The 22,116-nt window shown below is 47.3% G+C and overlaps 3 protein-coding genes across 10 annotated transcripts in view; 2 read left to right on the top strand and 1 right to left on the bottom strand.

Moving 5' to 3' along the window:
• Sulf1 (Extracellular sulfatase Sulf1) overlaps positions 1-15,656 on the top strand; it is a 72,861-nt gene extending 57,205 nt beyond the window's left edge. For 6 of the 8 annotated variants that reach the window (XM_025301861.1, XM_011145403.3, XM_025301860.1 and 3 more), the window contains 13 exons: positions 4,171-4,321; positions 4,495-4,670; positions 6,507-6,617; positions 7,408-7,703; positions 9,781-10,134; positions 10,270-10,447; positions 11,006-11,273; positions 11,336-11,512; positions 11,646-12,645; positions 13,213-13,617; positions 13,814-14,002; positions 14,077-14,167; positions 14,252-15,656. In XM_025301861.1, the coding sequence (XP_025157646.1) occupies positions 4,171-4,321; positions 4,495-4,670; positions 6,507-6,617; positions 7,408-7,703; positions 9,781-10,134; positions 10,270-10,447; positions 11,006-11,273; positions 11,336-11,512; positions 11,646-12,645; positions 13,213-13,617; positions 13,814-14,002; positions 14,077-14,167; positions 14,252-14,339 (3,484 nt within the window). In that variant the 3' untranslated portion in view covers positions 14,340-15,656. The remainder of the gene's footprint in view (positions 1-4,170; positions 4,322-4,494; positions 4,671-6,506; positions 6,618-7,407; positions 7,704-9,780; positions 10,135-10,269; positions 10,448-11,005; positions 11,274-11,335; positions 11,513-11,645; positions 12,646-13,212; positions 13,618-13,813; positions 14,003-14,076; positions 14,168-14,251) is intronic. The other 2 variants (XM_011145405.3, XM_011145404.3) reach the window with 2 other exon arrangements.
• A 10-nt stretch (positions 15,657-15,666) lies between these two features.
• On the bottom strand, positions 15,667-17,176 carry LOC105185709 (MRN complex-interacting protein). Its single transcript, XM_011145406.3, has 3 exons — positions 16,843-17,176; positions 16,694-16,762; positions 15,667-16,598 (listed from the first exon to the last, which is right to left on the bottom strand). Exons 1-3 carry the CDS (start codon positions 16,891-16,893, stop codon positions 16,068-16,070), a joined length of 651 nt encoding a protein of 216 aa, XP_011143708.1. The 5' UTR covers positions 16,894-17,176; the 3' UTR covers positions 15,667-16,067.
• A 1,094-nt stretch (positions 17,177-18,270) lies between these two features.
• On the top strand, positions 18,271-19,659 carry Prosalpha7 (proteasome alpha7 subunit). Its single transcript, XM_011145407.3, has 4 exons — positions 18,271-18,494; positions 18,587-18,669; positions 18,782-19,173; positions 19,250-19,659. Exons 1-4 carry the CDS (start codon positions 18,474-18,476, stop codon positions 19,516-19,518), a joined length of 765 nt encoding a protein of 254 aa, XP_011143709.1. The 5' UTR covers positions 18,271-18,473; the 3' UTR covers positions 19,519-19,659.
• Positions 19,660-22,116: the final 2,457 nt, after the last annotated feature.

Below are 22,116 nucleotides of genomic sequence, written 5' to 3'. Positions count from 1 at the left end.
TGCGCCACGCGCTGCCGGAATTCGCAGAAATCGGCCGAACGACGCGCGACCGACGCGAGTTTCGACATTTGTTTACGATCATGATTCGCGCTTCGTTTGTGCGTACGTTATGATTCGCGACTTTTCGCGGCACGCTGAGCGACCGGAATGACGAATTACCACGAACCCGGAATTTGGAATTTGGATTCTACATTGACACCGCAGGCGGAATTTGAATATCTGAGTGTAAGACTGCGGTAAACGAAATAATAACTCGTTGTCGTCCCTCTTTTCACGTTGAGTTTTGAAGAGACTCATTTCCCAGACATTTCATCCGCGTTTAGGCTTTATTCTTAATCTCAACGACCAATTAATTATGTAACTTGCTAACTGTAGACGCACAGAGTGTTTATGTGAAATTAGCAAATATTAAGTAATTCATACAAGGTGAGCAAAGGAATAAACTTTCTTTGTCCGTGAATGTTTTTCTACTTTCTTCATCGGCGTTTATTTGGAAATTCCGATGGAATGTGCAGAAACAAACAGACCGATATAGGAATTGTAAAGAAACAGATATAGCAACCTAGTCCGACAATGCTGTGTACCAACCGGATATTTAAATCTAAATTCAATTCAACAACAACGCTAAACAATAGCAGAGGAAAAAGCGTCGTCAAGTCCAAAACGAAACGGTTGCGGTGCAAACGCACGAGAATCGGCAGCAAAGCCGATTCTCATAATTGCACAAATCATTCACGATGTTTGATTGAAAGCATCCACGGGCCATCGGAAGCAACCATTATGCTCGCGTTATAGTAAATAAATAAACACAAGTGTAAACAGATCGTCGCGAATAGTCAGATATCCCCACAGCTATAATTACTGCTCAAATGATCACGCGCTATGAATGCCGGCATCAAATTCGACTCGGGCTCGCCGGTCGTCTGTTCAGCTCGAAAACGAGCCGTGTAATAAATGACTGACATACCTGGAAATGCATGAGGCATCGCTGTCATCGTCCTGGCGCCCCTTTCTCGCATCCAGCATCCCCCCCCCCCGGCTGCTCGGTCGTGGACTCTCCTCTTGGCACCGACGTACGGTCTCTCTCGTGGACACGCTGACACTGACACCCGCGCTGACACGATTCGATCGGACGAACGAGCGTTAATGAACGTCGCCGATTAAACCTCACCTCGGGAACGGCGACGGCAATGCTGACCGGCTCGTGCCGACGCACGTGGCCCGCGTCGCGTGTTCGTCCTTCGTCGGCCCAGGACGCAATGACTCGGTCGCGAAAAAGTGTACACGCACCAAAACAATAGAAACGAAAAGAACCGCGCGTCATCGGCCGTCGCTCGCTCGTTCACCGAACGCCGCGCTGGTCGAGGGACCAAAACAATCAACACCTGTCACCGACACTCTCTCACTTTCAAGTCGGCCAGACTCACCTTCGTGTACGTGCGCACGTGTGTGTGTGTGTGTGTGTGCGATTCCGAGTGATTCGCACACACGTTGCGATGTATCGACATACGCGGTGTTATGCGTTATCGATATCGATACGATAACCGATATGACAGTCGATACGTGTGTTTGGCGTTATACATTGATGTCATTCTAGATCGGTTGATTTCAGCGATCTTTAAAACATTGAATCGAGTTCTCGTGCCGACATCGCGTAGTTAACAAATCTTTCTTCGAGTTCTCGTATCTGCGCGAGTGTCAGTGCCACATGAGCGAGGATCCGGAACGATGGAGCGACCGGGATCAGAGTGCCAGATCGGCAAGCCAGGACGAAGGACGCACAGGAGGACGTTCAGCGGTACATTTCCACGTGCAATCGGTCGCTTGTTTATTTATTATGAAAGAGCTCATTCGTTGTGTGTGTACAAGTCACACGCTCAATCTGCAGTTAAACAGATCACATATAATTCTGACTTACTAAAATACTAAAATAAAACTTACTAAAATACTTAAGTAAATAGCTTACTAAAATAGGCTTACTAAAATAAAAAAAAAAAGAGAATAGAAATTAAATTGAGACAATGGAACATGAAATAATTCCAAAATAAATCCCCCTTAAAATTGCAAACCTGGAATAATTGAAACGACGGTAAACAGTTGCTTGTAGCATCCAATGGGGGGCAACGGTACAGCATTGCATCTCGAGACTTTTCATTGGCTCCCCGAGTTGGACGGAGTTCGCAGCGTTAATACGTATAGAACGCACGCGAATGTCCACTCAGAAAGGGATAAAATGAAGTACTAATTACACGCGGTCAATTCACTCGTCACTCGGGCCGCGGGAACGTTCGCGCTCCATTCTCGCCGGATAATTTGTCCGCATAAATGTCCCGCTTGGCAAAAGAAGCAGCAGAACGACAGGAGGAGGGAGGGAGGCCGGTGAGACGAAGGAGCGCGCGAAAGAACACGGCAGAGAGCAAGCGATGACATTCGTCTGGGTGTAAATATAATTCGCGGTGTCTCGCGGGCGAGTTAAGTGGCCGTGGCGAGACGGTAAATGCAGAATAGGTCGCAATTAAGGAGTCGAGACGAGACGTGCGCGCGCGGCGGACCGCGCGAGTCGCGACGTCGCGTTTCCCCTTTCGGGACTGACGCGGCCGGATTGCGCGTTTTGTTTGAAATTTGCATAAAGTACGGCCAATTTATGATAGCGCTTGCTCGTTCGCGAGAGGGGAAGAAAGAGACAGGGAGAGGGAGAGAGAGAGAGAGAGAGAGAGAGAGAGAGAGAGAGAGAGAGCAAGCGAGAGAGAGAGGGAGAGTCGAGAGGCCGCATGATAGAATTAACGTGGACTGTGAGCGAGAATCAAGGAATCCCCCTGCTCTTTCCTCCTCGCCTCCACCCACGTCTCTCTCTCTCTCTCTCTCTCTCTCTCTCTCTTCTCTCTCTCTCTCTCTCTCTCTCTCTCTTTCTGCGCTCAAGTACTCGGCTCCTTCGCCTCCGCTCTCCTCCGGCTTCCTTCGGAAACCATCTGCTTCGGTTTCACCAGACCATGACGCGATCGAATCGCGCTAAGGATGCAGTTTGGAGGATAAAATTTCGGCCCCCCTCCCACCCCTCCCGACAAGGGTGCTCTTTCGCCCTTGAGCCCTTCCTGAGCCCGCGGAATATTTACTTCGTTTCGCGAGAGAATGACATTTTCGGATGCGTATTCGTAGCGAAGGGGAATTTCGATCTCTTCCACTTTTCGTTCGTTTTCTCTAAAATTCGGAGCGGACACGTATAACTAGGCAAGAGAGCCATTCTTGCGCGGCGCATCTCGCACGAAGGATCCGTTGATAATAGGATCAAGACGATAGAGGAGAGAGAGAGAGAGAGAGAGAGAGAGAGAGAGAGATCCTGTGTGCGGTACGAGCGCTCCCGAAGGACGCGGAGGAGAAGGTGAAGGGCCAATTACCTATAATTTCGTGTTTCGCGTAATTGGAGGAGGAGAAAGAGGCGACGGAGCGACGACGACGACGACGACGGCGGCGACCGCCCGTCTCGAGAGTCCGTCCGCTCTGTGTACTCCAGTACCCGGTGATTCCCTCCCATCGGCGATCTTTCGCGTCTCGTTGGCCACGGGGACAGAGGGCGGGGTGATTAATTCAATTTAGCCTAGCTACCGAGGATTCCAGGGACAAACTATGCTGCACGCTCCTAAATCCCGACCGCTTCTCGTTAAGACCTCGCTACACCAGCCACCGGCGGACCGCGATTGTGATTAAGGGCGACGCGACGCCGCGCTGCCGACGGTGGCGGCGTAGCTGGATTAGCTATCGGGGGATTCCTCGCGCAGAGAGACGGCAAATCGCGCCAAAGCCGATTCACTGGAGAAGCGTTGGAGCCGGGGAATCGCGGTCGTCGGTCGAAATCGTAAATCGTGCAAATTGAATTAAAGATCGTCGCGCGAGTGCTGCGGGAGGTAGACTGGAGAAAGACGGAGCGTGGGAGCGAGCGAGACGGAGGGAGAGGGGGGGAGAGAGAACGTTTCCATAGCCGAAGGGTTCGTTCGTATTGTCAAAGGCTCGCGAAACTATTCGCAGCTCGAATTTCTCCTCTGCCACAACGACCGAGGCGGCGGAAGTTTGATTATTATTGCACACAGCTCAGTTGCTCGACTAATCACCCCTAATTACTTGACTAATTAATAAGACCAGTGCGCGCGCGCGCGATCCTCTTGCGCATTTCAGCACGCCGGCGTACGATTACGCGCCGAATCCCGACAAGCAGTGGATACTTCAGGTGACGCAGAAGATGCAGCCCATTCACAAGCAGTTCACGGATCTCTTAATGACGAAACGGCTTCAAACTCTGCAGAGCGTCGACGCTGCAGTAGACAGAGTACGTACCGCCTCTCTCTCTCTCTCTCTCTCTTCAGTATCTCATCGAGCTATTTATACACGGAGGCTCCTCCGGCAAAAGGAGGGGCTAATATCGCAAAAGTATCTCGCCGCTATGAAAAGCTTCCGACAAGTCTGTTATATTGATCTCAGTTCGCATGTTCGCTCGCGTAGATTTATCAAGAACTGAAGGACCTGGGCGAACTGGATAACACGTACATTATTTACACGTCCGACCACGGATACCACCTCGGACAATTCGGGCTCATCAAAGGCAAGAGCTTCCCGTTCGAGTTCGACGTGAGGGTGCCGTTTTTAATCAGAGGCCCCGGCATCGAGGCTGGATCCGTGTAAGTCTCTCTCGATTGCGTGTACTTATCGGGTCGATGCGAAGGACTCGTCCCGTTCTTCCGTGAAATTCCCGCTCGCTAGGAAGCTATCGCGAGCCGGGTATTAAAGCGAGAAGTGGGAGAGCTCCGAGGGAATATCGAGTCGAGCGACGGAAAGAGAGATGTTATTTCAGCGGTAAAAATTCTTAATACCTCGAGGATACCGGACGAGAGAGAGAGAGAGGGGGGAGAGAGAGAGAGAGAGAGAGAGAGACTCTCCTTGATTTTCCTTCGCGAGCACGACAGAACTCCACTCTCGCATCGACCTAACGATAAGTCCAAGAGCGACTAAGCCCCATTATCGAGGCTCAATTACGCGCTTTTCTCAACGGCCATTCAATTTAATCGATCCCTCCCCCCCGCTCCCCGCTCTGCAGAAGTCTCTTTCGACGCGCCGACGTTTCGAAGGCGAGGAAGCGGCGCGCGCCGTGCTTCGCGCCGATCGCGTTAATTTCACTTTCGAGCGGGCCGATGAGCGTGCCCTGCGTCGCGGATAATATGTAATTATGCCGATCTGTACATAAATCCTCTGTCCCGAGGGGATAACACGCGAGCGGCGAGCAATAATTCGTCGACCCGCCGCGACGCGAGAGATCCGTTGCCGTGGCTCGACGTCAAAGGTACAATCCGCTCGTTCGCTCGAACAGCCCGCCAGGACAATTTCACGGCGGACTTAATTGAGCACTTGCCTGTAAGTGGCCGTCGTCCGGCCGTCTCTCGTTGCGAGCCTCGGCTATGAGGCCGAAAACATGATCGATTATCGCGTCGCGGAGCGCGTCAGGCGAAAGCGCGAATCGCGAAAAAACGGCTGCGGTGTATCGCAGGTAACAAAAAGATGACTGTGGCACTCCTGTGACTGAGTCGGCGACACGCGCGAACGCGAGCTCGCGAGCTCGCGATCGTTTCACCTGGGAGTCACGGCGCTTCTGCGATCTCGCAAATTGGCCCGCTCCCGAAAAAAAAAAGAAAAAATAAAAGGAGAATACCGCGTGTGAAACGCGGTGTCTCTCACAGGCGACAGCAGACTGCTCTCCAAAAAAAAATCCGGTTTCGCTCGCTAATTATACCAACTGGAACGCGACGCACGCGCGGGCTTGTCTTACGCTCGGAGGAGTGTTTAGAAAAATGATATCGTCGCCTCTTCGGGAACACACGAGGCGACAGGAAAGAGTCTCCTTACCGGCGTTACTCGAAGACCCGGGAGGCGGAGAACGAGCGAGTTTCGTCGCGCTACCTGTCCCATTTTACCTGTATTCCCATCGTGTGAGACCGCCTCTCGCCGCGCATGCCAACGTCGGTGTAGAGTTATCTGCAAAAATGAGAAAAACGTGCCTTAAATATTCGAGAGGGAGGCAGCGGAGGAGAGAGAGAGAGAGAGAGAGAGAGAGAGAGAGAGAGAGAGAGAGAGAGAGAGAGAGAGAGAGAGAGAGAGAGAGAGAGAGAGAGAGAGAGAGAGAGTAACACGGGCTCTGGAACTTTCCCCGCGCGGCAAAAAGTCACGGCAAAAATTTGAACGGCGGATCTGCCTAACGTCACAGGGAGGGCTTGGAAATCGCTCGGAGAGCGAGCGTCAATAAAAGTTCTTCATCGCGAAGTGGTTCTCAGGTACCGTCGCCGGAGTGCAACCACATGGCCGTAAGAGAGTTTATAGGATATATACGCGCGCGACACGCTGCGAGTCATTACGGACGCCGTCGCGGCCGCGAAACGCCTTCGGCCGCTCGAGAGAGACAAATAAACGAACGAGGCGATTTCGCGAACGGGTGCGCCCGCGTAATGTTGCCATCCACGTTGCAGAGTAGACGACATAGTTCTGAACATCGACCTGGCGCCGACGTTCCTCGACATCGCCGGCGTGGAGACGCCGCCGCAGATGGACGGTCGCTCCTTCAAGAAACTCTTCCTCAAGTGAGTATTCTCTAGGCCCTTCGGCCCGCATTCGCTTCACACGCTTTCCTCGTTGAATCGTCAATCGCATATGTATGCGTGTCTCTCTTGCGCTTTCCGTTCCCTTCAACCGGCGGGATCCCCGGTTGAAGGTTGCTCGAGAGACCGCTCTCGATTCTCGTTGCTCGTTCGCGGGAATCCTACCTACGGAAATTTTTGTCCGATCGTTTCTTCTCCGACGAAGTCCTCCTCTTTCAAGGGAGGGTACAGATTTATTTTCTCAAGTCCGGCGGCCAAACGCGGCAACGCGATTCGTCACCCCCGTGTCCTGAGAGGAGCTAATCATTTATTATCGTACGTCACGTCGCGCGCGCGATTCCCACGCAGGCGACGGGACGCTTCCGACGTAGAAAGGTTTAACGACGTTCCGAAACGCCTAATCTTAACGCGGGTCGCGTTAACCGGATTTGCAGCCGTAGCGAGTGAAATTACTGCTTTTATAACTTCATTAATATTCACCCCAACTTTCTCATTTAATTAGCACGAAGTTACGTTATTAAAGCGGACTTTCCGCGGCGTCACTTTTTGTAGGCTCCGCTTCGCGCGGCTAGTTAAAATTTCCGTCTCTTGTAACTCCGTTGTAAATTATTATAACATTAGTCATTTCATTATGCGCGAGGTGTGTTCCCCCTCTCTCGGTTTTCTCTCTCTTTTTTTCTCTTCACCTTCCCTCCGACCTCCTGCCGACCTTTCGCGTCGTCGATCGCCTTTCGTCCGTATTTCGTCGGTAAAGCCAAGCCCGCTGTTGCAGTAGCAAGCACGGCAGAAGGTCAAAGTTCAAGTGGCCAGACACGTTCCTCATCGAGTCCTCCGGCCGCCGTGAGACCCCGGAATCCATCGCCGAATCGAAGGCGCGGGAGGCCAGGAGGCAAAACGCCACGCAGAGCAAACAGTTGGCAAGCTCGACGCCCGAGGAGGAAGACGACAACGTCGCCGAGCCGGACGTCGATGTCGAAGCGGAGCATCGCTTCACGGACAACGACACCGGCAGCGACCAGGATATCTCGGAGGACGAGGACTTTGAGGACTCGATAATCGACGAAACAAGTGAGTCGTCGTTCGTTTAAGGGGACTGGAGGGTCATATTGCTGAAAAATCGTGCTTGTTTTTGATAATATTTTGTGACGAGCTGAATAAATGTGCAAGAATGAAAATTTTAGGTATAGTTATACAACATATGAAGAAAAATAGAAGAATTTTGTTGATTAACAAATATTCGTATAAATATACATCGATATATATAGCTGAAATATACTCTCCTTTTCTTTTTCAAGTTATCGTTTTTGCGATATCTCAGCTCTCGGTGGTCCGATCAGAGCGAATTTTGGCTAGAAATCTTGAGGAGGCTTATCATTATCCGGTGAACCACTAGAAGAAAGAATCGAACAAAATTAACAAACTGGTAGCTATTATTAGGAAAAAATTAAAATTTTTCAGTTCTTTTACAATAAAAACATTAATATCTCGAAATTAAATATTTTAACGGAGTTCTCCATGGTTCACCTCCATGGAGTTCACCTGAGAGCCACATGAACAAATATATTATTGCTTTAAAATTTCAAATCGATACGAAGCTCAGTTTCGGAGAAATCACTGCAAAAAGTTAAACAATAAAATTTCGAGAAAAACGCGTTTAAAATTTAAGTGTACGTATATTTATATGAGTATTCGTTTAAAAACAAAATTTTTCTACTCTTCATATGTTATATAAATATATGCAAAATTTTCATTCTTGCACATTTATTCAGTTCGTCACAAAATCATTATCAAAAACAAGCACGATTTTTCTTCAGTAATCTGACCCTTCAGTCCCCTTAAGCTCGAGGGCCGAAAGACTCAAAATTGCTCTAGCGGCTAATGAAACACTTTACACACTTTGTGGACATGAACCGAGGCGTCTTTTGCGTAAACCTTGCAGCGGCGCTTCTCTCACCTTTCAAACAGCTGGATTTAAAAACTGCGACGTATAATCTCAAAAATTTCGCCCGCCACATTGGATCCGTCATTTTGAATTTCGTATTTTTCACACCGGATTTGTATTCGGCGACCCTATTCGAGAACCCCCGAGTACCAACAAAGTTTCACGAAGTTACATTCATTAGAACAAAAACGTGCAACGAAGGGTTAAAGCTGTCGTGTCAGTTGGTGTATTGGCAGTCAAGCCCCAAAACCCGTCATATGCAAAATATATCTATGCAAAATACATTGCAAAACGGTCTATCTAGACGGACCGAGATCAATTACTTTCTAGCTTTCAAAAAAGAAAAGAAAAAAATTAATTCGCCGCAATTTCGGCCGAAGACTCGATCGAACACCGTAGAATCGCTACGTAGATCTCGCGGGGTTCCCGGATAGATACCTCGCGGTTCCCCAACAGATGCTCTGCGCGATGGCGGCGGCGGCGGCGTGGCATTATAAAACCTACCGTTACGCCAGATGCTGTACGTTGCGTATTACGCGCGTGTACGCGCGCGGAGGAACTCGTTCCTTCCCCGGTGAGCATTAGCATAAATACCCGGTCCCGGGGATTGACGGGGCGCATCTCTCCTCTCTCTCTCTCTCTCTCTCTCTCTCTCTCCCTCTTTCTGCCTTCTTATTTCCCTGCCGAGATTATCGGACGGCCGCACTTTGTCACGGGGATATTTTCGGCGACGGCGAAGTGAAAGCGTTCTCGCGTCCTCGCGTATGCACGTACACGCGGCTGGGTCGCGTTTTTCTCAACGCCGCTTGAGAAACCGCTCTTGATCGTCGTCGTCGAAAGCGGGAGTTTCCGTTGTCCCCGAGGACCGCGCGCGGCGCGTCACGTTTAGTTTTACGGGTGTTGCTCGCAACAGATCCCTCGCGGCTCCGTGCGTCTGACGTCGTAAACGCTCTCGACAGGTTACACGCGAGTGTCTCCCGCTGGAGACCGGCGGTTTCCTGCCGGAAAAGCTATCTTCGCGTGACGCCTCGAAGTTTCTTCGCTGCGAGACGCGCTGGTACCGAAGGCGCAAGGTTTCCTAGACGCGTGCGCGTGAGAAACATCAGCCTCGTAAATGAAGAAAGACCCGCGCAGCAGCCCCGAGCGCGCACCGCTGATGGAGGGTCTGACTGACCGAGTAAAGCCAGCCATTAACTTTCGCAGATACGGACTCGCACCTCGACAACAGGGTGCACACACCCCTGTCGACGAAGCACGAGCGGCTCGCGGCCGAGTGCTCGCGGCCGGAGGTGCAGACCGATTGTCTGCCCGGGCAAAAGTGGCGCTGCGAGTGGGACGGCCACCGCTGGCGACGGCACAAATGCAGGTACGCGGCACCCCCGCCGCCGCCGCCGCCGCCGCAGAGGGAGTCGAGGAAGTGCGCCTGCTTCACGCCGACCGGCGTGGTCTACACGCGGCTGGAGTCCAACAGTTACGACGGCCAGAGATACGGCTTCCCGCGGGAGCGCAGACCGGCCGATCCCTACGGCGACGTGCCGCGGTACCTCGCCAAACGAGGTAAACGTGTTTTTAACAAGAGCGACGCTAATGAGTCGGCGCGAGTCGCATTGTCCGCGTTGCACCGCATCGCTGATGCAACTCGTGCATTTCTCCCCCCACCCCCGATTCGTCACGAAATGTTATCTTCTGCAGGCAAGCGAGAAGCGGCCAACGCTAGCGTGCTGGATCGGGAGCCCGACGAGGAGCTCGAGGTCGACCTGCAGCTGGAGCACGGGCGCGACAGGCGCGCGATCGACGAGGAGGACGACGAGGACTTCATACAGGAGTTGGAGCTGCTGGTGAGGAGACGACATGCGAGCGCGCGAGACAGGTACGAAAGCAAGCAATCCGTCCAGGTCGAGGAGGAACGTGTCCTGGCCAGGGCACTTGGCACTTGTTTTAAACTTTTCGTTTTATGACAAAAATTTTAAGCACGTCCTAAACATTCGTTTTTTTTTAATATTTTTTAAATATTGTCTTTTTTAAGTATTTAATATAAATTTGGGATGTAAAATTATTGGTGACGTAAATTGATCTTTTCACAAAATACCTATTTTCCACGTTCCTGCAGTTTGCTTTTAAATAATGAAATAATTGAGAAAAAGTTTTCGTATTAAATTAAACTAAATTAAACTAAATTAAATTCGTATTAAACCGACTACACCCCGAGCCGCATCAAAAGTCAAATGTTCAAATTGCTAAAAATCAAATGCATACACGTTTGCAACATACTTTCCATGTTTTAAACATGTTTTTTGTGTTTGTTTAAAACATATTTAAAACATAAAGACAGTTAAAAAAAGCATGTTTTGTTTTTTTTATTTCAAACATGTTTTTCATCAACCCTGATCTCGTTTGCCGAACCCTCATTTGCTCGCTGTCGTCTCAGGAACACGCGCGGCAATGCGACGGGATTCGACGACGACCACGACGTCGGCTGGGACGACATGCTCGACGTCGTCGAGCAGCGGGCTGCTGGCTACTACTCGCTCGACGACTTCGACCTCGCGCTAGACAAGGTCGTGAAGGGTCGGTTGAACGTGGACGACGTGATCAAGAGGCACCGAAGGGTACGGAGGAGCGCCACAAAGAAGGACACCATCGAGCACGTGACGAAGATCATGGAGAGCATAGAGGAGGAGTTGGACGACCTGAAGGTGAGCGCCGCGCGACCGCGCTCTGCGTCTCGTCGAATGAAAGACCGTCGTTTTGTCCACAGCAAACTCAAGCCCGCCACTCGTCCGACGTGACGAAGACACCGAAATGCCTGGTCTTGCCGGAGGGCGGCGTCAATTGCACCGAGGCCGTCTATCACGACCCCAACGAGTGGCGGATATCCAGGCGGGAGATCGAGCAGCAGATACGGAAGATGCGCGAGCAACTGGAGACGTTGAAGGTAAGTCGCGCGACAAGGACGAGTCGTCACGGCCCCACGGGGAAACACGGGGATGTCGAGCTAGCCTTCGGGAGCTCTCAATATCCCCGTTGCCCGACATTGAACTGACTCCAGTACTACTGCATCGTCGTAGGAGATTCGCCGGCACCTGATGAAGAAGCGGCCGCAGTTCGTCGCGGACAATGAGGAGAAGCTCTCCGACGCGGAGGAGACTCGCGGCTCACACAGACCGTACCACCACTCCCCGAAGGGTCACACTAGCCGTCACCATAAGAAATACGACAAGCCCATCCATACGAGCGCATCTACGGAGCCCACTGCGACGGATACGAGTGCGAGCAGCGCACAGGTTGACGAGAAGCCCGCGTCGACGGCGAAGGAGAGGCTCGAGAAACACAGCACGACAAACGCCGCCGAGAGCGGGTCTTGGCCCGGGACCAATGGTGTGACCGAGACGCCGAGCAACTCGGCGACGGCGACGGCGAGATCGAAGAAACCGCCGCGTCGGCAGAAGCCGAAGGAGACGGCGACGAACCGCACGGAGGCCGAGGAGGACAAGCCGCAGCGACGCAGGAAGACGCATCATCATCGGCGGAACAACACGCTGCTGACCAACAGCGTGCACGACGACGTGGGGCCGCGCGCGACGCAGCTCAATGTCACCGTCGCCGACAACACCATCGCGACATCGTCCACGCAGGACGCCGCGACTCGCGACTACTCCGGTGAACGCGACTTCACCACTGTGCCCGGCACGCCGACGACGACCTCGCGGGCGACCACCGTGCGTTCACAAGCGGTCGCTGACGTGGCCCGAGGCAGCAATGATCTCCAGTACGAGGATCGCACCGGGGAAGCGACGGCCACCACCGAGCAACCGACGAGCAACGCGACCACCACCTCGTCGCAGACGACGGATGACCAGAGGACCAGCAACCCGGTCGGAAAATCGACCGCCAGTACTGATCGATCGCGAAGCACGCCCATCGCCACGGTATCGGTCACGGCGCCGACGACCACGCAGCCGTTGAGGAAGTACACCAGGCTGCAGAAGAACAGGACCTCCGGGATCCTTGCGCCCGCCAGGATAGACGTGACGATTCTCGAGGCGCCCGGCAGGAGGCACAAGCAAGGTGAGCGAAGTCGCGATTGTTCCCTCTCGAGCGAAGCGCGCTTCGGTGCTTTCGTAACTTTTCGTCTCACACGGGAGAAAACATGATCTCGGTTCGTGTAGGAAGCCAGTAGGAACTGGACGAGGGTCCGCTGAAGCGAGAAGAAAAGGAGAGAGAGAGAGAGAGAGAGAGAGCGAGATGCTCTCAACTGATTGATTCGTACGACGGCCGGTATCGATCGCCGCTTGAAACTTGTCCCATGTGAGATATTCGAGTCTGGAGTTGGTTTTGAGTTTTCTATGTGAATCGTGTAATATGCACGCGACATTACTTCTGCCATCGTGATTCACCTGAAGAACTCGCATTCAACTCTAGATTGAAATCTGGATGTCCTACTTGCAGCAAGTTTCAAGGAACGAATATTAATGCGAGTCTAAAGTTCGGTTGAGATATCTGAAAGCTAATCGGGAAGCTCTTGCGGGAACCTTCCGTGTCCTTGCAACCCGGGTTGTCCCCGTTTTTGGTCCCTACTCTTCTCATGCAACGAGGAATTCAGTTAAACGAACGGAACTGTTCTTTTCATCCGAGCAGGTGCAAACGCGAACGGTAACAGCGGCCGGCAATCTGCGGTGCAGAACGGCCCGTTGGAGCCGCGATACAAGTGCTACTGCGAGCCCGACACGAAGAGAGACGAGAAGGAGATCGCGAGGGAGGAGAGACGGAGGCTGAAGGAGGAGCGTTTGAAGAAGAAAGAGCGAAAGCTCCGGAAGAAGGCCAAGCTGGAGAAGGAATGCCTGACGGAGAAGATGAACTGCTTCGAGCACGACAACGATCACTGGCGCACCGCGCCGCTGTGGAGCGCCGGGCCGTTCTGTTTCTGCATGAACGCGAATAACAACACGTATTCGTGCATACGCACGATCAATGTGACGCACAATTTCCTGTACTGCGAGTTCACCACGGGACTTGTGACGTTTTATAACCTGAGGATCGGTGAGTGCGACGGGAATGCAGTTTCATCGGCGACCGAAGTGGGTTTCCACCTGTCGGCAAACGCGAATCCTTCGGAACTTTTTTCGGAAGGGGGGTTTCCTTCTCGGAATTGTTTATCCGTTCTAATCCGATCTGTATAGTCCAGTTGTGGAATAAAGGCTCGCACGCAAGCTTGAGAGATTATCCTCTGCTTCAGATCCATTCGAGCAATGGAACAGAGTGTCGTCCCTGACGCTTACCGAGAGATCCTACCTGCACGATCAATTGGAGCACTTGAAGGGATGCAAAGGTACGAGAGACTGCACGGTCGGCAGCGCAAGGGAAGCGATGCCGCAGCTCCACCAGCATCAACGAATCACGAAGCGAAAGTACAGCGACTCGTTTGGTATGCTTTGTGAGTCAAACATACGACGGCTGGTGTATATATCGTTGTACTGAGAGCCTGGTAAATTATTTCAGCGGATGATATATTTATACCTTCGACGTTACAAATTATGCGCGAAGACGGACTTGCCAGCGCAGCCGGCAAGAAGCGAAAGAAGCTGCCAAAGTAAGTGCTCTAAAGTTGCTCGAATTTCATCGCTCGAAACGTTCGCTCCGCGCGACTAATGCCCCATCACATTCTCTGTTTCAGCGTTTGGAACAGGCGCAGCAGAAGCTGGCAGAGTAATTGGCGACATCATCAAGAGTCGACAAATTTTCGACACAGACACCCATACTGATCGACATCATACATCTCTCTTTCTTTTTCTATACGCTTCAACGATCGCGTGACAAATTGCTCTAGGTATATATACGTTGATTTCACAATGCATTTAGTAGTGTCTAATTTATTTACTAATAAATAACGACGTGACCACGGTGATATTTAAATCAACGACATTTTCGATTCCATTAGATCTTCATCGTCCTCATCGTGTGTCGTGTGTGTTCTCGATATATTTTGTAGCGGTCGTGTCGGGCGTACAAACCGCGAGAGACACTATGTGTTTCGCACGCACTATGTGGGACACGTTTGAATTTATAGACACGCGAAATAATAAATTTCACACGAGTTTGAGATTGCGAATAATCCATTTTTAGCAGAGAATATAGGCAGACGTAGATAGGCACGTGAGATTTTAATTCGTGTTTTTACGTTAATTTATTTACCTTTTGGAGACGCGAAATATTTAACGGAGAATTGCAAACAACTTCTCCGGTCGCGGTTAGTTTTTGGGAGATTTTTTTACTTCGACTAAATCGACGCGAAGACTAATGTCAATAAACAATCACTCTTCCGCTGAAAAAAAACTTTCTTATTAAATTACTGAAATCAGCTGTGTAATAGAAGACTGCGAACGCACAACGAAAACGGAAAAGAAATTGATCTTCCCCCAATTGAAATATTCCCGTGATTATTTGTACAACAATCGGAAAGTAACGTTTACCAAATGCTGCCATTTTATTTAGCCCTCGTATTGCCTTCGCGCAATAAAAAAAAATATGGTTGCTCTTATAACGCACTGCCAAAAAGAATTTACCTTGATATTCATTGTACAACTTGATATTGATTCTAGAGCGAAGAGACGGATGATCCGAGCATTAGTTAAATTTTTGAGATCATCCAAAGATATTGTAAATATTATTGTAATAACATTCTCATTTTTGGATCTTTATCTTGGTTTTATTTTTAATGCGCGTACGATACATGTAAATTCATATTTCTTTAATAAATACACAGCTGTTTTAGTAGAAAAATAACAATTAGGAATGTACAATAATACGTTGAGGAAAGTAGGATGCTGTTGGTGTATATTAAAATAATTACTTATAAAGAAAAAGAACAATTGTAGGCACTTATATTGAAAGAAATATAAACATATTCAACCCTTATATTGCTGCTTCAGAAGCATGGTTTTAATAGGAATGGTTTTGTCAACTATTTGTATTTCCATGCGCTCTGCAGGTATGCAACGGTTTATGAATTTAGTTTTATGTCGAGGACATAGCCGTAATGCTGTGTAAGCGTATAAGCTTTCATATAGCAGCAATAATTATAATCTCTCAATCAGCATTCTACCTTACTTAAGCCCCGCATCGCATATTAAATCGTTACTCACCTACTTTCATTTGAACAGAAAATGTAGCAGAAAGAAACGAGGTATTTAAGCCACATAGAGAATTTAGAAACGGAATACATTATTCTTGAAATATAGAAGACATTAAATTAAACACACTACTATTCAGTTACCAGAAGCTCTATTGTACATGTATATGAGAAGTAGGTAAATAATAAAATGTTTATTTGAAATTGTAGGATATCGAAATTTGTGAAAGAAATAATTCCACACAAATATTTTCTTGAATGTTTTATGTACCGAATTCTGTAATAAAAATTACTTTCCAGAAAACTAATTATGGCTTGGATATTTATTTGAGATGACATATTTATTGGTTTTATATAGGAACTAAAAGTCAAGAGAATTGTCCAGTTCATCGTAAGTTTCAAAAATACTGGTAACATTATTTTGATTATTACTAGATTTATTGTTATCCTGCGAATTATCACATTGATCAGAATTTTTACTACAACTTATAGAATGAGAATCTTTGGCTTCATCATCTTCAGTCACATCCTCAATTTCAAAATCAGAATCATCTATGATCCTGTCAGAGCTACAAGAGTCACTGTTCTCATCATTACACAGAGATTTCTCACCTGACATTACATTTTCAACTTCAGAAATATCTTCAGAAGATGAGTTTCCTGTATCAAACAGCTCTTCTTTTTTCAGAGAATCCAAGTACTTAGTCCACTTGTTTTCGACAGCTTTGTCATTATCCGACACTTGAGTAGATACATTTGAAGGTGAATTGTGATGGGTGTTAGCATCATCTTGTTCACAAGCATTAACACAGAATAAAGACTCGTTTGCTTTCAAAGAATTCAGTTGTTGGACATGAAGACGACAGTCTTTTCCAGAACCTTGAAAATATATCTGAAAAAAAAATGGAACAATAAAATGAAATCATAACAGTAGAAACTTGAGTGAATTATGCTCATTACATGTTGTCAACAACACTTTAAGCATACCTGTTTCACAGACTGCTTTTCATTACACAATTTGCATTGCCATCTGCGTGCTTTCTTGACTATATGTACCTATAAAAACATCAGGAGAATGAAATGTTGCGCGTTAAAGTGAATTCCAAATATGGTAGAATCTATTTCTTTGCACTTACTTGGTACATCTTACAAGAATAGCAACGCAAAATATTCATTTCTTGCGGCATCGTTCGTCTAACCTATCCTTGTCGAACCATACACTTTAATCTCGCAAGTAGCACTAATCAATCGAGACGGATCTTTATTTTCCAAGTAATCCGTCTGATTTTATCACTCTTTCAACAGCAACTTTGTAAGTGTTGTTAAATATCACCGGTAGTAATTGATCAGATACAAAGTAGTTGCGTAAAGATTCAAAGTTGGAAACCAAACGATTATTATCGATGTTCTTACAAGATAATCGAATGGTAGAATCGATCTGCCTCGACTCTCCATATCCGAACCAGAGGGGAACGTGAGAGCGGCCAACACGGTATTTTCGACGACACCGACTTTCCGCACTGGGAAAGGACGTCATCTGCATCCATTTTGAGAGGGGAACTACGATGCTACATCCACTTTTAGGTTTCGGTAAAACCTGTCAGTGGTGGCAGTCCGTGTTACAACCATTTTTAGGCGGTTTATGTCCGTGCTACAATCATAATAGCGTACTTGACAAGCACGGTCTCGCACATTGTTACGCGTTTATAACATGAATTAACATGTTAACATGTGCAAAAAAAAGGGATTGACATTGTGTATGATTAATATCATGAAGATCATACGAAGTGTCCGGTAATTAGCTGCCAACCCGAAGTGTGAGGGTAGATTGGGTTGAGACAAACATAAAAGTCCCATATCATTTTGCAAGATTCGCAATAATTATCGAGTTATTAATGACATAGATGATTCGAAAAGCGTTGCAGCTGCTCGGGGCAGCGATCATGAATTTTTTCCCTAGTGTGAACTAATAAAAAGTGAAAGACTTTTATTCCTCAGATTTCTGTCATTAATAACTCGATAATTATTGCGAATCTCGCAAAATGATATGGGACTTTTATGTTTGTCTCAACCCAATCTACCCTCACACTTCGGGTTGGCAGCTAATTACCGGACACTTCGTATGATCTTCATGATATTAATCATACACAATGTCAATCCCTTTTTTTTTGCACATGTTAACATGTTAATTCATGTTATAAACGCGTAACAATGTGCGAGACCGTGCTTGTCAAGTACGCTATTATGGTTGTAGCACGGACATAAACCGCCTAAAAATGGTTGTAGCACGGATTGCCACCACTTACAGGTTTTACTGCCGAAACCTGAAAGTGGATGTAGCATCGTAGTTCTCCTCTCAAAATGGATGCAGATGGCGCCCTTTTCCAGTGCGGAAGTCGGTGTCGTCGAAAACACCGTGTTGGCCGCTCTCACGTTCCTCTCTGGCCGTACGCTGTGGTGTGGTAATTTCGAATGAGACACACGTATATTTTATTTCACTCTCTATCAATGTGCACCAATTGAATTTAGGAAGTCCTTTTGGAAAAAGAACAGATTTGAACAACACTATTAAACGATTGTAGTAACCTCGAACAAAAAATAATCGATATCGAAATAATCGAGATGACTCGCCTACCCTAACCTGACAATCGCGGTGACTACAAATTGTGGAGTTGGTTAATTTTCGCCTATTCACGTCGCTCTGGAGGTGTAAACAATTTTTCACATCTCAAATCCTAACGTTACTATTTGCAAATTGCCCTGAAGAATGAGTTCGATAGGCACAGGCGTAAGTACGACGTATATTATCGCAGGATACGGCCATGAAATACGATTTTAACGCAACTGACACTTGGATCTAACCTCAAATCTCTCCCACAGTATGACTTGTCCGCATCGCAGTTTTCACCAGACGGACGTGTGTTTCAAGTGGAGTACGCTCAAAAAGCTGTGGAAAATGGAGGGTAAGCTTGCTTCGTAAGCTTGGTTTTAACCTTTGTGTGTTCTTATGTATGAAGTCGATTGAGAAACTACGACACTTGACGTTACAAACTGATTAGTCGCGTTTTGTTGTAGCACGGTGATCGGTCTACGAGGCAAGGACGGGGTGGTATTCGCTGTTGAGAAGATAGTAACATCAAAGCTCTTTGAGTCAGGTGCTAACAAACGCATACTCAATATAGATCAACATGTCGGTATGGCAGTCTCTGGCATAATATCGGATGCGAGACAGGTCGCGGAAACGGCGAGAGTGGAAGCTGCTAGTTACAAGGCACAGTACGGGGTCGGTATTCCCCTGAAGTATCTCAACGAAAGGGTTTCTATGTACATGCACGCATACACTCTATATTCCGCTGTACGTCCATACGGTTGTTCTGTTTTGCTGGGTGCTTACGAGGCAGATGGTCCAGCAATGTACATGATAGATCCATCGGGAGTGTCGTACGGTTACTACGGTTGTGCAGTAGGTGAGCAAATCGGTGATGTAAAAATTGGAAATATTTTAGGATGAAATTTGTTTCATGTATACACATTGTGTCGCAGGTAAAGCAAAACAGTCAGCAAAGACAGAGATTGAAAAGTTGAAACTGTCAGAGATGACGTGCAAGGAGTTAGTCAAGGAAGCTGCTCGCATCATCTACCTTGTACACGACGAGTTGAAGGATAAGCAATTCGAGCTGGAGATGAGTTGGGTCGGAGCGCACACAAACGGCAGGCACGAACGCGTACCGGCTGAAATAAAAGCCGACGCTGAAAATAAGGCTCGGCAGGCAATAGCCGAGGATTCAGACAGCGACACCGAGGATATGTAGAGCGTATAAATACTACCGTTAAAATTCTTTGTACTGTGTAAGAGATAATTTAAATATATGGATATGTACTGGTTCAAATACATCGCGGTTTCATCAATGAACAATGCAAATAAAGAATGTCACCACTTGGTTTGTAAAATACTGAGACGTTAATGCATTTGCGCGTTGATTTGCCAGCCTGACGTGGTATAAAAAGATAATGGGATATTTAATAAAAATTAGAAATCTGTGAGCACAAACCGATGTTTTCTCGATAAGGAAGTAATTACCGTTCACCGTTTCAATGAATATTGATGTTTTTGTCTATATAAAATAGTAAACTGGTATCTATATGGCGAAGAGAAAAGTAAATTCGATTTACTTATGAAACACAGCGTACCGCCTCTATTATCAATCTTGGAAAGGATACGTCGTTGAGGAAATATGAGTCGGCTCGGTATGCGTAACGAGCTGTACAATTTGCGGAACAGCGAAATATAGGAATTTGCGTTCCTTCAATAGAAAACAAGTTGCATCGCACGCATAACGAGCGACCGTCAGAACTTTGCCGCAAAAAGCTCGCAACGAACTACACGTTACGTTCGCTTTAAGCTTCTTGTGCGAACGTAACGCGCAGAAAGCTCTGTGGATTTATCCCGCATATCGTTTCACGTGTGCTCGACATGCATCGATTTCGTTTGTCGTCAGAGATCATGATTAACGAGGGTAATCCCTTCGAAAAAATAAGACTAACTTTTAACAGTCGAACGCGATAACGAACGACGCGCTTTGGATTAACAGCCTCACGTGGTCTCTTCGATCAGTACCAAGTCGGCTACTTCTTAACGAAAGATCAATCGAAGGTCGAGCGACCGCTAATTAAAATTTTACACAAAAGCCTACGTGATAAGGAGAAAGCGAGACTCAATTGTTGACCTAAATGTCGATAAAAAGCCGAACTCGACGATCAAACTTCGTCATGATTTTAATCATCCGTAACATCATTGGTGCGACGGAGAAGAAGCGCGATAACAGTTAACTGTATATCATCAGTATATCATTTATCGCGAGCAATTTTCCACGGCTCTTCAGGTATCTCAATTTCGACGCATGTGTTTCAGCGAGGGTAAAAGAGTTACGAGAGCGATGTTTTCCCCCGACAGATCGTCGAAGAGGAACGATCAGAGCACGTAAGAAGCGTATATCTTCTTACGAAAAACGACAATTATCTCGTAAGATAATACGATGAGCCGCGTAATCCGAGCGAACTCTGAAGAAGCCGGTAGAATTTCATCTGCGATTGATCTGAGCCCGCATAATAATGAGCGGGCGTCTCGAGTTGTGCGTGAAAAAACGCGAAGCGGAAAGAAACCTCGGGAAGAAACTCCGCGAATTCCCTCAATTTGTCGTATCGAAGATCGCGGATCGGCTCTATCGATGTTCGCCGCGATCGATCGGAGCCTGCTGGGCCTTTATTTATTCCATCCTTAATACTTAGAATCAAGCAAAAACGACGAACATAGATCGATTCGCGCGCGATTGGATGAAAGCCAGCTTCGTCAGCGAGTCGCGACGAAAATCGATAATAATACAGCCGCGAAGCTGTCGAACTCGTCGGAGGAAATGAGAGCCGTATTGCACGATAAAACGCGCACTGCAAGTCCGAGTGTGTTATTTTGACACGCATATGCGTGCGACTGGTTAAAACTTTATACGCTTCTTGTCGCCTCATGTCGCGTCACATTTAAGGAGCTCCATACACTCTGGGAGATAAAAAAATCAATTTTTATATATTTTTTTAATGTTCAGTGTTTCTAGAATATTACCCTAAAATTTCAATTATAAAAATATATTAAAATGATAGAAATGCAGCTGTTTTTGGGTAAGCGCGCGTTTCTGCAGCAGCTAACTACTGCAGAATGCATGTTACAATACACTTATTTCATTTCATCGCAGAACAAGGTGTTTCTTTAATGATAAGTCGAGTGTCGGAGTATTTATTATATAATTTTATTACTGCGAAAATAATGTGTCCTAATCTTACGCGATAAGTTCTTCTGATTTTGCACGACACGTAAAGTGTTCAAGGAAACAACATTTGATAATCAATAGGAAAGATAGCGGACGGAAGAGAAAATGTGTTAAAAATAGATTTCATTGTAGCGAACGCTCTTTCCCACATTTATCAAGATTTAAGCAACGAAAGTGTTGAAAGAACAATGTGCTGTTGGCGAATTTATGCAAAATAATAATGAAAGTTTTAACAGTCTGATTTGACACAGTGCACCCAAAATATTTCACAGCGGTGCTGAAATTGTAGAGGTAGCCACGTATATTGCTGCATGTATTCATAATGAAGGTTTTACATCAGTATCGAAAATTATGAACGATATGAATATAAGATGTGATCGAAATGCATCAAACATCAATTTGCTAGCATGGGAAACGATCACCGGCATAGAAACGTCGTGTGTGTGTGTCTCTACAAAAGCGACTCAAAAGCGTCTCTACAATCAAGCCTTAAGATTCATTTCATCTTTAGCATTCTTTAACATTTCTTCTTTTCCTTCCGTTTCTCGATTTTAACCGCTTTGCATATGTATTCGTGCTTTCACTTTC

The sequence above is a fragment of the Harpegnathos saltator genome, unplaced genomic scaffold (genome assembly GCF_003227715.2).
Source record: "Harpegnathos saltator strain DR-91 unplaced genomic scaffold, Hsal_v8.6 scaffold45, whole genome shotgun sequence".
Classification (NCBI taxonomy): domain Eukaryota; kingdom Metazoa; phylum Arthropoda; class Insecta; order Hymenoptera; family Formicidae; genus Harpegnathos; species Harpegnathos saltator.
Note: the sequence above shows the minus strand (reverse complement) of the source record. Positions and strands in the feature narration are given on the sequence as shown.